The sequence below is a fragment of the Stenella coeruleoalba genome (assembly GCF_951394435.1).
Source record: "Stenella coeruleoalba genome assembly, chromosome: 6".
Classification (NCBI taxonomy): domain Eukaryota; kingdom Metazoa; phylum Chordata; class Mammalia; order Artiodactyla; family Delphinidae; genus Stenella; species Stenella coeruleoalba.
In genome coordinates, this window is record NC_137151.1 from 120,112,906 (window position 1) to 120,131,254 (window position 18,349).

The 18,349-nt window shown below is 47.3% G+C and overlaps 1 protein-coding gene across 5 annotated transcripts in view; it reads left to right on the top strand.

Annotated features, from left to right (window-relative positions):
• COPS7B (COP9 signalosome subunit 7B) overlaps nucleotides 1-6,478 on the top strand; it is a 28,153-nt gene extending 21,675 nt beyond the window's left edge. For 4 of the 5 annotated variants that reach the window (XM_079924230.1, XM_079924232.1, XM_079924231.1 and 1 more), the window contains one exon: nucleotides 3,308-6,478. In XM_079924230.1, coding sequence (XP_079780356.1) covers nucleotides 3,308-3,466 — 159 coding nt within the window. In that variant the 3' untranslated portion in view covers nucleotides 3,467-6,478. The remainder of the gene's footprint in view (nucleotides 1-3,307) is intronic. The other variant, XR_013828701.1, reaches the window with a different exon arrangement.
• Nucleotides 6,479-18,349: the final 11,871 nt, after the last annotated feature.

Below are 18,349 nucleotides of genomic sequence, written 5' to 3' on the forward strand. Positions count from 1 at the left end.
TTACCTCTGAGCAAATACCCTGGAGGGGAGGTAATGATCACCTCCACAAAGCACCTCCTCATTTGAATTTGATTTTGGAGTGTATTTTTCTTCATATTTCAGTGCGCTTATAAGTCTGATGTTCTCTGGAATGTCAGTCTGTAGTTCTTGCTGCATTCACAAAATAGGCTGTGTTCCAGTCAGGTAGGTAATAGAGCATAATTGGACAAAGTAAGCCCTGTTTTTCTTTATGTAGAAAATGCCCCAGGAGTTAAGTTAGTGACAGATCTTGAGCCTGTTGGCTGTGTGGTGCGCCAAGAGTGTGCTTCTCGGTGCTTCCGGGAGTGCTTCTCTCCATCTCCCCGTTCTTCTTTTCTATGTAACCCTTTCCCCACTGTGCACTCTACTTCTGTTGTCTCCCTTTGCTCTGCCCCATAGCTCAAAGAGGTTTTCCTACCCTAAGACTCTCTTCTTTCTCCTTTTGCCTGAATATTTAACGTCTCTAGTAGAACTAGGCTGTGATTTTGTTAGCAGGCGCAGTCCCACCTGAAAACTCCTGAGGCCCATGATTTGAGGGGCTTGACAAACTCTAGGTCATCTGGGGTAATGGGATGGGGATGGCCTGCAAGCCAGACTACTCAAGGAAGAAAATTAGAAGGATCAGGGGCATTTAGGCCAAAGAAGACAAGTCTGCGGGATACTAGTCGTCGTTTAAAGGGCGGCTCTGTGCAAGAGCAGTTAGACTTCTCAGGATTGTTTCTTGAAGCTGAGATGGGCTTAACTGGTGGACCTACATGAGTGGCCACTCTTGGGTCCCGGAAGGAGCTATCTGCAGGTAGACCTGCACAGCTATTACAAAAAGCTAGTTGACTCTTAACTCCCCTTCAACTATGAGAGTCTGTTATTGGCTCAGCAGTCTACTTTGTGAGTTACCTGTGTTTTAAAATGCTAACAGTCAAACTGATTGAGCATGACATATCCATAATAGGGCCCCTGTGAGCCATGTCATCCCCCCCATCCAGGCTGAGGCCTTGTTTAAGATAAAGGGCCTCATTTCCTAGGCTAAGAGACACTTGCCCAAGAAGCCCTCTTTTTCCCTATGGCATGTTTACCTGACTGTGGAGGATTCAACTTTGTCAGTACGTAGTCTTACTGGAAGCTAGATGTGAACTCCTGAAACACAGAGGAGACACAGCACACAGGATGCCGCCACCCGAGAGTGAGAGGGCGCTGCCAGGCAATATAGGTTGAGGGGAGGCTAGTGGTCAGGACGGGTTTGTGGAAGAGGTAGGGTCAGAGGTGGCTAGCGAAGGAGGAGGCTTGCCCAGGCTGGAATAACAGGGTGCAGGAAAGGCAACAAGGCAGAAGAAATGACTGCTTCCGGGTGTGAGGCCGGGGACTAGCGTGGCTCGAGTGGAGGGCACATGTTGTGGAAGGGAAGGAAGGTACAGGGTCTTGAGTGGCGTGTCAGAAGTGCAGAACAAACCAGGTTTTTCCTTGGGGTAAGTCTCATTTCTTTTTCTGGCTTACCAGGGTCACTGAGCACCTGAAATAATAGCTTACTGGGAGATAGTTTCTATAAGAAAAAGCTGCTTGAGGAGGTAAATAGGCATTTGAATGAATGCTTAGAAAACATATCAAACTGGACAAACCTTGTTATTTTATAAAGCGGTGATAACGGAGAAATCACATTTCTTAACCTTTCCCCCAAGGCCATCAGAATACACTGAAGTGAAACAAAAACAAATATCTCTTTTATTTATTTATTTAAAAATTTTATTTGTTTATTTTTGGCTGCGTTGGGTCTTCATTGCTGCATGCGGGCTTTCTCTAGTTGAGGTGAGCGGGGGCTACTCTTCGTTGCGGTGTGCGGGCTTCTCATTGCGGTGGCTTCTTGATGCGGAGCATGGGCTCTAGGCGCGCGGGCTTCAGTAGTTGTGGCTCGCGGGCTCTAGAGTGGAGGCTCAGTAGTTGTGGCGCACGGGCTTAGTTGCTCCGTGGCATGTGGGATCTTCCCGGACCAGGGCTCAAACCTGTGTCCCCTGCATTGGTAAGCAGATTTTTAAAATTTTTTTTAAATTTTTAAAATTTTTTAATTTTTAAATTTTTTGCGGTACGTGGGCCTCTCACTGTTGTGGCCTCTTCCGTTGCGGAGCACAGGCTCCGGACGCGCAGGCTCAGCGGCCATGGCTCACGGGCCCAGCTGCTCTGCGGCATGTGAGATCTTCCCGGACCGGGGCACGAACCCGTGTCCCCTACATCGGCAGGCGGACTCTCAACCACTGCGCCACCAGGGAAGCCCTGGCAGGCAGATTCTTAACCACTGCACCACCAGGGAAGTCCCCGCCTTTACTTTCTTACCGACAAACATACACCTCACTCTGCACCAATACACCTCAACTAGATGAAGGGCAAAGGCATGAACAGTCCATTAGAATTGGTGTTGGGGAATGTGTATAAATACGGGCACAGGAGTACACGATTGGTAGAAGGACAAGTTGGTACAATCATTTTTCAGAAGGCAGTATGGCAATCGTTACTAAAGTAGAATGTGTAAACCCTTTGATGTGGAAAGCTCAATTCTAGGAATATGTCCTCCACAGGTGTTCACAAAAGTATGCAAAGGTAAACATGGGGGGCTGTTCACAGGAGCACCATACATAAGTGAAAAACAAACTGGGAACTAATTAAAAAATGGTAGAACATTCATCCTAGAGCAGTACACAGATATTGCATAGGATATGCTTAGGAGTTGCTTAAATATTTCGGAGCCTCTCTGTTAATCGAAGAAAGGAATGCTGAAAACAGTACTGTGGTCGCATTTTTCTTTTACTACATTTTTTGTCATTTGTCACTTAGTTGGCTGAAGTTTATCCTCTAGTTGCTTATTCAAGAAGGGCTCGTGGGAATTCGGGAATTGTATTCCCAAAGTTCTGGTGAAAATATCTGTGGTTGCATATGTGAACAGTAATGAGCTGAGTGTAGCATCTTGTGTCACCCTTTCTTTTTCTATGGCCATTTTAACCAGTGCTTTCTTTCACTTGCTGTGTTGTACCTTTTTGCCAAATGGTCCACTACCACTTGGCTTATTCCCCATTTTCAACCAAGAAAGCATTAGTTCCACTTTTTTACTTGACTCATTTCCATGTATCTTCCATGAGCAGCCCCTGCTTGTTTCTCCTCATCTGAGTTTCTGAAGATAATCTCAGATTTTCTTGCAGAGGATTCTGGCTTCTTCCCTTGAGTGGCCCCCCTTATAGCGAAAACAAGTTGCAGTGAGTTTCTGGCGCTTACAAGCTGACCACACCAATTCTGTGTCTCCCTCCAGGTTACCAACATCAAGAAGACACTCAAAGCTACTGCGTCCTCCTCAGCTCAGGAGATGGAGCAACAGTTGGCTGAACGAGAGTGTCCCCCCCATGCTGAGCAGAGGCAGCCCACTAAGAAGATGTCCAAAGTGAAAGGTCTGGTCTCCAGCCGCCACTAGGGCCGGCTGGGGCAGCTGGCACTCACCAGGCCTGGGTCAGGTGGGGAGGGGACACCAAGGGCCTATTTCCTCCCCTGTCTACCTTCCATGAGTTCCAGACCTGCCCATGCCCTCACCAGCGCCTCCCCCCACATTGGTACTGTTCCAGAAGAACCGTTAACTCCCTTCCCTCTCCCACTCCCTCTTCCCCAGTTGCTCCCTTCAGACTCAGGGGCTCCACGGATGCCATCCCAACAGGGCCAGACACTGCCCAGCTTCCCTCCAGGAGGTTCTTGTCTCTGTCTAAGGGCTTGTATCCCTCCCAGTTTTTCTTTTGCTTCGTGTCATTTTGTCAGGCTGGTCATAAGCTGGAAGCAGCTTTAACTGGCCCACAGGGATGACTGCGAAGGAGGCCCCTCTCTGAGTGACGGGAGGCACTCCTTCTCCAGCCCCATGTGCCACAGTGCCCACCATGGTGCAGGCGCTCTAGCCAGGTATCAGAATGCTTTGTTCTCCCTCTCCTGCCTTATCCCTTGTTGGCAGCTCAGATCAGGCCATGGAGGGATGTGATGCTGGGCTATGTTTACTAAACCTGCGGGTTTTCAGCCTCTTACGCCCAGCTCCAGTCTCTCATTAGTTGGGAGCACCGGGCTGATTAACCTCTGGAATTTGAGCACCCGTAGGGGTCGCTGCGGGTCTGCTGGGTGGCGGAAGTTTCTTCCGGCTTGGTGTTCTCTGCTGGCCTCGCTCCCTGCTGCCTCTGACTACTCAGACTGGTTTTTGGTGTCAAGGCCCCGGCTGCCCACTGGGGTTGTCTGCCAACACTTGTTCTCCCGAGATCTTTAATTCTTCCCGGCTGCATCCGTGGTGGGATGGTGGTGTTGAGGCCCCTCTATCTGGTGAAGGATCTGTTGCTGCTTCTGTTTCTTTCTTCCCACCCTCCCTGGCTGGTGACCCAGAGCCCTCTGATGATGGCATTCTCCTGGCAAGAGAAAAGGACTTGACTAGCCTTTCTGAACTTGAACAGTTTCAGGTTATATTTTAATTTTTTTTTTTTTTTTTTGTACAGGTTCTGATTCTAATACATTTCAACATGCTTTTTTCCCCCCTCGTGTCAATATTTGTTATAGACTAATCGCCGGGGAGTTTCACCTGGTTGGAGGGTGGGGTGTGTGTATGTGTGCGTGTGGTGGTGTTTTTTTTTTTTTTAAGGGGAGGTGGAGGTCCTGGACTGATATTAAAGAGAGAAAAAGCACATTTTAGAAAACAAAATAAAAGTAGATTTAATGTATGTGACTGTGGAATGTGAGGTTGCATAGCTGGTAGATCTTGAGGGGCTAGAATTAGGGTGGTTCAGGGAAAACGTGATACTGTTTCAGTGCCATGGTTAAAAAATGGATTTCTCCTTTTTCCAAAATGTCCAACAGCTGCCTACCATTGATCAAATGTTAACAAAATACTCTTGTTTCCCTTTTTATGATTTATGTCCCCATATAACATTATGCCCAGCTGGAGGGTTTAATTCCCAAAGTATGTTTCATGAAACCCTTTGATAGATGCTCTGTGGAAAAGGGGTTCTGTTGTTAAATAAATTCGGCACATCCTGCATCCCATATCCTCACTGGAAATTCATTGTTAAGGTCTCAAAGAAGGCCTGGGGGAGGAAGCCTGTTCCCAACACTGATTTCACCACCAAATCCTTTTTTGGTAATATTTAGTGGAACACATTTTGGGGAAATTTTTGGAAACGTATTTCTCAAAAACACCTCCCAGCCTTATAGGTTTTTCCAGCTATTCTTTCCAGACACAGAACAGTCACTCTCACTCTTGCAAGTGGTCTTCCATCCTTATCTTTCCCACTGGGGAGTGGACTAGGTAGGAAGCGTGACTCACTTGTATGAAATGTGTGACCACTAGTTGTTTGACTGCCCCAGGCCCTAGGAAGCTCTAGGTTCACCTTCTCCATGGGTCTGCTGTTCCTTAAAAAAGAGTAATGACAGTAATAAGAACAACATTCATAAAGTGCTCTACAGAATGTCTTCATCTACAATAAGTCATTGAATCCCTTCCACCAAACAATCTCCTGAGGTTGGTAAGGGTAAGTATTGTTACAGTCATCCTCACTTTACATGTGAGAAGTACCCTGGTGTTCAGTGGTAAAACGAAGCCTCCTGGATCTCCTTACTTATATGCCCTGCCATCTTGTCTGTTGCATTCTGATTTAGAGTTTGCTCCCCAGACTGACCCTTGGTACCCTTCTAGCTGCTTATTCCTCTGAGGGCTCATCTTGCTCTTAACTGACACCCAACACATCGCAGCCTCTGCTTCCCAAACCCACCCAGCCCCTTTATATGGAAGCAGAGAGTGTGGCAGTGGGGCTCCAGGAATTGTGGGAACAGCTGGAATGTTCTTTGCTCCGTCGGACTCTGGTAGGAGGCCTGGCCTCCGAGCTCTGCAGTTTCCCGTCTAGTATGCTGTGACAGCTGGGCTTGGGTCTGAAATGTGCATAGGTGTTTGACATAAAAATACAGTGTTCAGAAGAGGTGTCCTCAGCAACAGGGAAGCATCTTAGGTCAGGAGGGAGACACTGCAGTATGAACAGTTCGCTTGGTAGCAGTGCTTACCGCCTGGCTCTGGCTACTTTAAGCTGTCTGCTCCCTGAGGGCCTGTTTGGCCTTCTTTACTTTCTTTCCAGATGAGAGGCTTTATGGTTCTTCTTGGGTAACATTAGGGAGGTGGTCAAAGCCCCCAAGTACAGGCTGTTGTGTTCCAAATCCAAGATGACCACCACTGGTCACGAATTTCCATCCCCAAACTTTAGAGTGATAGGAAAGGGTAGTTATCAAAGAAGCTAATATGACAAACAACTTGTGATATTTTACATATTTGCTGTTTTCTCTATCTTTCATGTGCTGGGTTGCCTGAAACCAAACCACATTCCAGTTTTTGTACTTAAAAGTCATTATTCTCATAGCTTGAGACTTCAAAACTTTTTTTTTTTTTCTTTTTGCGGTACGCGGGCCTCTCACTGTTGTGGCCTCTCCCGTTGCGGAGCACAGGCTCTGGACGCGCAGGCTCAGCGGCCATGGCTCACGGGCCCAGCCGCTCTGCGGCATGTGGGATCTTCCCGATCGGGGCACGAACCCGTGTCCCCTGCATTGGCAGGCGGACTCTCAACCACTGTGCCACCAGGGAAGCCCACTTTTTGTTTTTTTAATGTAACAATTGGTTGATTTTTACTGGACCTGATGGAATGTCACAGTGCTCCTGTGTTTGAGTTTCAAGTATAGCATACCCTGCTCAGTACTTGATTGTACCTGTCTTCCTGGGGATCTGTATACAGCCATGAACATCTGACTGCTTTATTAATTCTTTTCTTGTAGTTATGCTTGAGATTTACAGATTGAAATATATGTATATATTTTAAAAATTTATTTTTGGCTGCATTGGGTCTTCGTTGCTGCGCATAGGCGTTCTCTTGTTGCGGCGAGCGGGGGCTACTCTTTGTTGCAGTGTACAGGCTTCTCATTGCAGTGGCTTCTCTTGTTGTGGAGCACAGGCTCTAGGCGTGCAGGCTTCAGTAGTTGTAGCACGTGGGCTCAGTAGTTGTGGCACGTGGGCTCAGTAGTTGTGGCTCGTGGGCTCTAGAGCGCAGGCTCAGCAGCTGTGGCTCACGGGCTTAGCTGCTCCATGGCATGTGGGATCTTCCCGGACCAGGGCTCGAACCCGTGTCCCCTGCATTGGCAGGCAGATTCTTAACCACTGCGCCACCAGGGAAGCCCTGAAATATATTTTTTATTATAAATTTCATTTTACATTTCCTTTACATTACCCTGAGGGCATTAAATGGATCTTTTAAACCTATGTCTGTTAAGCAGGTTATTTATAATGACCTCAGGGCAATAAAAGTGGGTATAATGCGTATTCATTATAAAAAAGGAATGTTGGGTCTATGAGGGATGAGAACTGTTGTCCTTTGGTTAAGGATGAAACCCACAATGCAGTGATGGGGAGAGCCAGGATAGGAGGCAGCCCAGATCTTCTTGGGGTCATTTGTGCCTGTCTTTACATTGCTTTTTCCTAGCAAAACCCTACTATGGATTCATCCAGTTAGTTACCTTTACAAACTTTTGAGTCATAGGAAATGGGCTGGAACCATGGGGGTGAATCATATAACCTATGGAGAATGTATAGAAGTAAAATAAGAAGGTCACAGCGGAACCCTAGCAAATACCTTCAGCTGGGTTCTAAAGGAAGTGATGCCCCTGAAGAAATTTTAGAACAGGCAGAGAAACACAGGAAGATCTAAAGAGATTGGGGCCTCATACAACACCCTCACACAACCACTGGAGAAATCACACAACCGCAGGGTGGTGCCACTACACTCGTCTCTAAACTGGCTCCTCAGAGCTGTTGGGCCATCACGTCATATGCCCCTTGTCAGCTCTCATTCATTCCCTATAGCTGTTAAGTTTCACTGTTCTTTTGTTTTTTTAAATTAATTTATTTAATTTTTGGCTGTGTTGGGTCTTCGTTGCTGCACGCGGGCTTTCTCTAGTTGCAGCGAGCGGGGGCTACTCTTAGTTGCGGTGTGCGGGCTTCTCATTGCGGTGGCTTCTCTTGTTGCGGAGCACAGGCTCTAGGCACGCGGGCTCAGTAGTTGTGGCGCGTGGGCTCAGCAGGTGTGGCTCGCGGGCTCTAGAGCACAGGCTCAGTAGTTGTGGCTCACGGGCTTCGTTGCTTCACGGCATGTGGGATCTTCCCAGACCCGTGTCCCCTGCATTGGCAGGTGGATTCTTAACCATTGCGCCACCAGGGAAGCCCTCCCTGTTTTTTTAAAACCAGTTACTCCATACCTCTCACTCTAAGCAGATGACTATTCCTACTTCAGAGTGAAACTCACACTAGGTGGGGAAACTGTCAGTTTCTGTCTTCCACCTACAGAATCATCTACATCCACCCTTTACACTTTTGTTCTTATCACAGTGGAAAAGGCAACCCTCCTTCCATGGGAGTGTCGTTTGTCCACCTGTGTGGTATTGATCTGCCTCACCTCTTCTCCCAAGGGTTTTCACTCGTGGCTTTGGCCTCTCCTCTAGTGGCTGTATGTGATGGAGAACTTTACACGTTAAGGAGACCCTCCCTGAGCCTGATGTCCCTTTGCAGCCACCACTTTTTTTCTTCTTATCAAACAAGCTTCTTGAGAGTTGTCTACCCTTTCTGTCTCTACCTCCTCCCTCATCCATACCTGAACCCTTTGCCACGTGACTCCTACTGCCAGCCATCTGCTGATGGTTTTCTTGTGAAGGAGACCATAGATCTCCAACTTGCTAACCTTTTTGGTCTTTATTTGGCTTGATCTTTACGTTACAATTGGCAATGTTGAGTCCACTTCTTTATGTGTTCTTCTCTTAGTTTTCACGGCCCCAATAATCTCTCTAGGTTTTCCATGTGTTTTTCTGCCTATTCTAAAATTTCTTCAGGGGCGTCTCTTCCTTTAGAGTCCTGTGGAGATGTCTGCTGGAGTTTCATTGTGACTGTCTTATTTTACTTCTGTGTAAACATCCCATGGTGTTCCACTTCCATTTATAACACCCAAATCTCTATCTCTGGCTCATTCTGCCAACACGTATGGTCAACAGACAACTGGGCATTTCTACTTGCTGTCTCCCAGGTCTGCTTACATAGTCAGCAAATGGTGCCCACAGTTCACCAAGTGTATTATTTTATAGGGCTTCCATAACAAAACACCACAGACCAGGGGGCTTAAACAACAGAAGCTTATTCCCTCACAGTTCTGGAGGCTGGGAAGTCCAGGATCAAGGTGTTGGCAGGTTTGGTGTCTCCTGAGGCCTCTCTCCTTGAGTGCAGATGCCACCTTCTCACTGTGTCCTCACAGGGTCTTTTCTCTGAGCATGTGCATCCCTGGTGTCTCTTCCTCCTCTTATAAGGACATCAGTCATATTGGATTAGGGCCCCACCTTCATGACTTCATTTAACCTTAATTACTTCTTTAAAGGCCTAGCCCCAGATACAGTCGCATTGGGGTTAGAGCTTCAACATATATGAGTTTGGGGAGAAGATAATTCAGTCCATAAAACAGTTACCTGAGCCAGAACTTGGGGTTCATCCTTAACTCCTCCCTACCCTGTGTCTGATTCACCACATCCTGACAATTCTATTTTTATATTTTTTGAACCCATCCTTTTTCCATTTTTCTGCCACTTCACGTCTTTGAACATTCATTCATTCATTCAGTATACTCTTTGGATACCCATTATATACTAGGAAGGCAGCCAAAAAAAGCTAAAAAATACAAGATTAAGGAAAGTATATGGAAGGAAATGATGAAGATACATGCAGAAACAAATTAACCGGCAAGATCAAAAGTTAGTCTAAGGGGTTTTTTAAATAATGAAAAAGATATATACCTGGAAAATCTAATTAATAAAAGACAGTAAATGAATAAAGGGAACAGTTAGGATTTTAAAACTGTAAGATGTTACCCACTATCAATCTATCTGAAATTCAATGATAAAAAGAATTTTCTGGAAAATTGAGTGACTGTAATTCACTCAAGAAATAAAATACTGGAACTGGCTAAAAATCAAGAAATGAAATGTAAAAGCTCCTGAGGATGTATCTAACAAGGCTCTGGGTTCATGTTGTTTGCTGGGGGAATTCTTGTTATTAAAGGATTCAGTGATTCCTTTCATCATCATAGGCTAAACAGGTTTTTGTAAAAAAAGAAGGAATGGAAAACTGAATTTAAAAAAAATGTTTCGGGCTTCCCTGGTGGCACAGTGGTTGAGAGTATGCCTGCCGATGCAGGGGACACGGGTTTGTGCCCCGGTCCGGGAAGATCCCACATGCCGCGGAGCGGCTGGGCCCGTGAGCCATGGCCGCTGAGCCTGCGCGTCCGGAACCCGTGCTCCGCAACAGGAGAGGCCACAGCAGTGAGAGGCCCGCGTACCACACACACACACAAAAAAATGTTTCTAGGGAATCCCCTGGTGGTCCAGTGGCTAAGACTCTGCCGAGGGCCCGGGTTTGTTTGATCCCTGGTCAGGGAACTAAGATCCTGTAAGCTGCCTCATGCGGCCAAAAAAAAAAAAAAAAAAAGTTTCTAGTTGAGCTTTATTACCAAAATCTAACAAAGATAGGTTTTTTTCTCTTAATCTGGTTTATGAATATAGATGAAAAGAATTCTCTAAAGTTAGATATACAATCCTAATAAAATCTTTTAGGAAGCTAAGGAAAGGATGCTTCCTTAACATGATAAAGGACTATGTATATTAAGTCCAGGGACCACATTGTCATTTCAGTAAATACACCAGGGTGTTCCCACTAAAGCAGTGGTCATGCTGTGCTGCTGGCCATTCAGAATGAGCTGTGAATCTGAATGGTGACTGATGGTGCAGGGAAAGCGCCCTTCAGTCACCTGACAAGTTTCTTGAACACCTGAAGTCTTGGGTGAAGCAGAGCCAGTGAGAGGCAGTGTGTCCTGATGGTTAGGGGAAAGAGACCTGTAGCAGGCAGTGTGACCTTCCGCTCTGGCCTCTTCCCTCTTCTGCAAAGGGAGCACAATAGTAACACCCCTTCTTAGGGGGATTGTGAGGATTACAGGAGGCAAAGCCAGACTTGCCATGAGCACAGGTGTTAGTGGTTGTTAACTGATGTTCGTATTTTTGTTGTAGATGTTTGGGTTCCACTGGTGGTCAGGATCTTAGCACACTTCATTTCAGAACCCTCTATCTTGATGCTTTCGGGTTAGAATGGAGATCTTTCAACAACGTGGACCCCAGGAAATAGGCTGATAGCTCTGCAAGCCCAAATCTGCCACGTCCCAGTGTTCTATCCCTGTGCTGGCTAGTCCTCCCTCCTCCCCAAGCCCTGCACCCTCACCTCCTTGCCTTTCCCTTCCCCCGCTCCCCCCTGTGCCTCCCTCGTCTCTCAGCCCCTCCGTACTTCCCTGTCTATGGCGGCAGCCTCTCCTGCAGTCAGTGCAGCCTCCCCCTGCCTCCCAAGTCCTCTTTCAGTGTTAGTCCTTGCTGCACACTCTCCAGCGTCCTCCCCTCCATGAAGTCCAAGTTTGTCAGAGCTTGAGAAATCCCTCGAGCTGTGTGTCACGTGTCCCTCTTCTCCTCACCCCAAGTCTCCAGTCTCCCTGAACGCTTGTTCAGAAAGCGCCGTGCCGTCTGCCCGTATGACCTCTGTGCCTCTGTACCGTTTGCCTGGGTGCCCATCTGCCCGTATGACCTCTGTGCCTCTGTACCGTTTGCCTGGGTTTCCTGCCTCCCCTCCTCCTCGTCCACCTGGCACATGCTCATCCATGAAGCCCTATTGTAACCTCTCGCTGCCGAGGATAGTGCCTCCCTCTGCACCGTTTGGTGCCCCACATCTTTTTCTGTGCCCCCGCCTGTTGCCTACAGTATAGCCCTGTGTTCAGTCATCTGCACCCGCTGCCAGAGTGTGAGCTCTTCCAGGGCAGGGGCTGTGCTCTCCTCTCCTGTCTGCGTTGCGTGGCGGGGTGCTCAGCACGCAGAACAATGCCTGTCCTATGGGAGGGAACTAGCGGACGCACAATCTGGTCCTGCTGTGGATGGAGGGTGGCGTCTTTGCTTACCCAGAGCTCCGGGGAGTGGGAGTGGCACTTCGCCGTTTGGGGGCTTACAGCAGTGGCGCGGCGTCCTGTCATTGCCGCAAGCTGTTCACCAGGGGCTTGGCTCCAACTGTGTAGCCTCCACCAGGCGAGGCTTGTGCAGGTGGAGCCACAGCACGTGAGCACTTGTTATGTGCCAGGCGCCGGGTTAAATGCTTTTAGGGTAGCTCACTGGACCCTCACAGCAACTCTAAGGTCGGTTCTGTTATAGCTCTGGTTTTACTCCTAAGGAAACAGCTCTGAGTAACGACATGGTGGAGCTGGGTTTATATCCAGATCCCACTCCGAGACTAAGCCTGAAGCTCAGGCATGGCCGCACCTCCAGAGGCTGGGAGGCAGGGAGGCTTGAGGTGGCCGGGTTTAGGTCCTGGGACTAGGTGTGGTTGGACAGCAAAGGGGCTACTAGCTCTGCCAGGCTGTTCACACTGTTCTGTAATTTGCTTTTTTCTCTTAATGTATTGTGAACGTCTTTCCATGCTGTGGTGGTTTTAAAATATGTCTACAAATTTTTGGACACTCCTCCCACAAAAGAGAGAGCCCAATTCCCTTACCCTTGAATGTGGGCCTGTCTCAGTGACACACTTCTATTGAATAGGATGTGGCAGAAGTGATGCTGAATGACATCTGAAGCTGGATTAGAAAAGGCGACGCAGCTTCCATGCAGCTCTGTCTTTCATGGGATGCATGCCTTGGGGTCCCTTGGCTTTGCTGAAGCTACCCTGCTGGACCGTCGCCTGGAGGGGCAAGGGCTGGAGCAGAGGAGAGAAAGAAGGAGGGAGAGAGATGCCCAAAGGGTCTTCAGAGTACAGGTGCCACCTGGGAGTGAGTGAGCCTTCAGGTGATTCCAGCATCCAGCCTTCAAGGCAAGGGCCAAATGGAGCAGAGACGAGGTCTCCCTGCCCAGCCCTTGCAGACTGCAGATTGGTGAGGAAAATAAATGCTGCTGTTCAAGCTACAAGCTTGGGAGTGGCTTGTTACTCAGCACTGGCTACCTGGAATAGTTGTCAATAAGAATAATGCTACTCCCTTGTTTTGAATTCCACCTGTGGATGTCAATTTGTAAAGGGTCATCCAGTATTGTCTTTTATTATAAATAACCCTGTGAAAAAAATTCCTGTTCACGCAGGGGTTTACACACACGTAACACAGAAGTCACTCTTCTGTTTTCGCAGGTTGTCACCTTCCTCTAGCATGTTTGGGAGGCAAGCGCGTGGTCCTTCACCCTCCTGGGTCAGTTTAACACTGTAGCTCCTCAGCGCTCATTTGCCTCCTGGGGCCTCAGGTCACTATCCCACTGCTGGTCACCCCTTGGAACTCCTGGACTGCATCTCTGACTTCATAGAGCTTTTGTTCTGTGGGGAGATGGGCAATAAATAAGAGAAAAATAACTAAAAACTGACCCCATTCCTGTGAGCATGGACGGAAGGTTGGGGAAGGGTTTCAAGCAGCAAAGACAGCCTCTCGGAGGTCAGCCTTAAAGAAACCACATGCCTGGTTGTGAATTTTGACATGGCTTCCTGGTTGGCTTCTGGGAGAATGGGGGCACCTTGCCTGAGAACGTGGAGGCATGAAGATTGGCTCTTCTGGTTATAATTCCTTCACTCAATTGTCTGATAACTGCTTTAGGAAAAATTCCTCGAAGTGGAATGTTTGAGATTCAGAGTAGTTTGGATTTTAAAGGCCATTGCCACAGGGAACCAAGCTACTCCTCCAGAAAGCTTTGCTCAGTTACATTCCTCCAACCTGTGCAAGCCGGAGCTTCACAACAGGGCGCCAGGGTGCCAGAGCCCGAGTGAGTTACAGGTGCCAAGAGCATAAACGCTTCCCACCCCTGAGACTCAGGGGAGCCCAGGGTGCCTTGCTGAGGTGATCACTTCTATGTGTGCCTTGTGACGAACCATGTGTTCCCAGCCCTGGACAGCACTAGATAGACATTGTCATTCTTTTCCATTAGCCACCTACCTGACTGAGGGGAGTATTATCTCCTTGATGTTGTAGTTTACATCTTTTTAATTACCAGTGAGGCTGTTTTTCATATGCTGATTATACCATTGCATTTATTCTTTTGTGACTTTCTTGTTCTTGTCCTTTACTCATTTCTCCACTGGAGTCGTTGCTTTTTTTATATGAATTTTTAAGTACTACCTAGAAACAACCAGCAGAGGGCAGCAGTGCATCAGGGTGCCAAGGGGATAGTGCTGGAGCCTGAACCTGAACAGTATATTTTGGACAAAGACACAGCCTGGGCCCTGGGGCCTTGGCATCAATGGACTAGGGGAACTTAGAACAGGTAATGTGGTTAATTTCCTCTCCAAATTGAGTTATTTGTCTGAAAGTCTGTAGGTGGGCTTGGGACAAGAAGATGACTTTGAAGGGATAAAACTGTAGGTCCCAGAGTGGTAAATGAATTCTGTCTGATGGTAGACCCAGGTTGTTGCCAGAGTATGGGATGTGTGTGTGCATACAAATGTGCGCCCCACCCGCCAGAAAGGTACCTGAATAAATTTCACATGTGCCAACCTCTCTCTTTGAGCTGTCTTGTTCTCTGTCTCATTGGGAAATTGAAGCAACTTAATAGGCAGGGCCTGGGTGGTAATGCAGGAATGTGAGGTTTTAGAGAGGAGAGAGCCAGTGAATGCTGCCCCAGCCTTTCACTGTAGGAAGCTAGGTGAGCCTCAGAGAGATGCGAAGCCCCTGAAATCATTCGCAGAACTGTCTATGCACTTACATATCTTATTTTAAAAAACATTTAATTTTGAAGTAATTGTAGATTCAGAGGTAGTCTCAAAAATAGTAGAGAGGCTCTGTGTACCTTTCACCCACTTGCCCCCAATTATAACATTTCACATAACTTTAACCAGGAAATTGACTTTGATATAATTCAGGCCTTGTTCGGATTCCACGTGCTCATGCGTGTGCGTGCACGCATGACATTGTTGAGCTCTGGGTCACCATCTTTTGGACTTTGTGTTCTGTGCCAAAGGTGTACCCATGTTTGCTTAAGTCATCATTAGTAGAGTTTTCTGTTACTTGAAGCCTCAACATTCCTAACCCTAACATCCAATTACAAGGTGCAGAAAACCTCATGCAAACTGGCTCAATTTAAAAAAAAAAAAGAGGTCTTCCCTGGTGGCGCAGTGGTTGAGAGTCCGCCTGCCAATGCAGGGGATACGGGTTCGTGCCCCGGTCCGGGAGGATCCCACATGCCGCGGAGCGGCTGGGCCCCATGAGCCATGGCCGCTGAGCCTGCGCGTCCGGAGCCTGTGCTCCACAATGGGAGAGGCCACAACAGTGAGAGGCCCGTGTACCGGAAAAAAAAAAAAAAGAAGGAAAAGGAAGGGGAGGAATATTGGTTCATGTAATAAAATCCAGAGGAATGACTGAACGGATGCCAGCGGTTCAGGATGTCATCAGAGAGCTCACTCCTTTTCTCTGTACCGGCCACTGCTCTGCGCACCTCTGAGTTCTGGCTTTTTTCTCAGACACCCTCCCTCAAGATCCCAACAGTGGCAGTGGCGATTCCAGACCTTTCATCCTCACCCCACATCACACAGAAGAAGAGAGGGAGTGGGGGGATCTCATTCCCTATAGAAGTTGTAAGATTCATTCTGATTAGACCAGCCTGGCTCAAGTGCCCATGTCTCAACCAATCGCAGGGCCAAGAGAATGAGATACATTGGTTGGCTCATGCCTGGACTCCTAACCCCTCCATGAACACCTCGTGATTGGGATAGTTTATTGGTTTAATCTAATCTCAGATGGGAAGTGTCCACCCTGACCACATGGGACAGGGGAAGTGTCTGAAAAGGAATTTGAGGTGATGTTACCAGAGAGAGGGGAAATAGATGCTGGACAGTAAACCACAGATGTCTTCCATCTTTGGCATGGAGTCTTGAGTCCCTCCCTGGTCAAATCAGCTATGACCAGGAGGACAGGACCATATAGTAGAGACATGACTACTGGGATGGGTGTGCAGTTTTTGCATCAGGGGGAGTGATTGCTGGACAGGAGGTCTCTACCACAGTAGCAGTTTATGTCTCTAAAACACCGTTCTGCTGCAGATCTCCACACGCCTCAGGATGTTAACCTGGTTATGGCATCTCTAGTCACTCCCACTGGCCTGGTGTAGGTCTGCAGGGGCCCAGTGGGCGGTAGAGGAGATGCTGTGGTTGAAGCAGGATCCTGGGTTTCAGCTGCATATGTTCGGTAGGGCTGGGGATATATTTTGATAGGACCCCCCCGACCCTACCACACCATGCCCACTGGCTGCCCCTTGTACCCTCCTGCTGTCCAGTACGGACAACAGTTTCCTGCTGTACTCCTCCCTACTCACCGCCATGAAGTCCATCCATTCCAAGTGGACACAGAGGTCTTCAGAGAGAGGCTGTCCTGGGGCAGGTGGCTTCTAGCACCCCAAGATACTCAGGTTTATGGAAAAGGTCAACATTTCTCCAAGCATGCTGTTCATACCATTGTGGTATGCGATGTATTTTAATAGATACGCATCAATTCTTAAACACTCCTTGTTTTAAAAATCTTTTTATTGTGAAATGAAATAGATACAGAAAACTCTACAAGACAAACGTAGAGCTTAATGAAGTATAATAAGGCAAACACCGCAAATGCTCTTGTAATCCGAGAGGTAGAACGTTGCAGCCCCCCCGCCCCCAGCAGCTCCTCCACATTCCCTGTCCCCGTCCCAGCCCCTCTCTGCCACTGCAGAGTAACCACTACCTGGCTTTTACTGCAGTCACTTCCTTTTGTTTCTTTACAGTTTCATCACCCAAGTGTGCATCCCTAGACTATGGCTCAGTCTTGCCCCCTTAAAAAACCCCACATATTTTACCTCTTTTAATCCACAGGTTCTTCCTTCACCCCTTTCTTTTCCTTTCATTTTATTGGTTGAGGAATCCAGGCCATTTGACTGCAGTGTTTCCCACAGTCTGGATTTTGCTGGCTGCCCACTCATGGGGCCTGTCAGCGTGCTCTGCTGCCTGCTGTGTTTGCTGCCCACTGTCAGCTGGACCTAGAGGCTCGACCAGACCCAGCTTCTATCCTTTTGACGAGACTCTAGCGTGATGTGTTCCTTCATCAACTGCCTCTCTTTCTGGGTGTTCTGAGCCTTGGAGGTTCAGCCCCTAGATCCATTACTTCCCTGGGGGTCCAAAATTGTGACATACATTGTTTTCACTGTGCTGTGATTCACATTTTATTGCCTATTAATTTTGTCACTCCACACAATTTATGAGTAAACAGGCTTTGAGGAAATATACTGAGTTAAACAGATGATGGCAACATTGATGAGACTGTTCCCGTGTTTTACATAAGGTAATGAAAAGAACCACAGCTGCCACTGCTACAAAATGATCATGATATTCTAATTCCATCATTTCTTTTTCATTTACTTGCTGGAATTCTTTATAAACAGATGCTTGCTTTCATCTATCATGAGGTTACCCCATGGTATAGCTCACACAGGAGAGGCAGGATAAATGCTTTCCTCTTTCGCTATGTTTGCCAGTTTGCAAAATAATAGACTGGCTCCTTATTATCCTCTGGAGGTGACCAGTTCAGTTTTTCAATATCATTGTGAACTCATGGATTTAACTAAATTTGGTGAGTTGTAGTTTGTTGTAATTATTACTATGTTCAAAGCTCAAATTGGCCTGTCTCTGGCCAGTGGGAGCATCTGTGGGTGGGCTCCTGTGTTCTTTTGAGACTACCCTAGTCTACACATAACCTTCCTGTGATGGCTTGTGTGCTGTCCTTTATGTCAAGATGTTCCAGGCTCCTTCTGTACACTTTCTCCTCAGACCAGTAGTCAGTCATTTTCCACACAGCCCTGACTTTTAGTGGGAAATGGCATTTCCTGACCGCAATGTGTACTCCAGGGATGCTCACTGCTACTGGCTTGGTCATGGTTTCTAGGTCGTTTCAGTGGTCAGAGCTAATAGGTATAGATAGAATGGTAGATGAAATCCCTCGTAAGGTCATACTGTTATTTCCAATTAAATTTCAGGACTATAGATTTTATATTTAATCTTTAAAAAAATTACAGCTGCATCTCCTTTCTTCCACACTGAGAATCCTGATTTTTAGGACACAGGGGATGATAGTTAAAATATCCCATAATTATTCATTTGTTTCAGGCAACATTACACACACGACAGGGAATACTAATGCTGCCACCACCAGAATGATAAGCGAAAATAGTTTTAAAGTTCTCACCCTCTTTTTTTTTT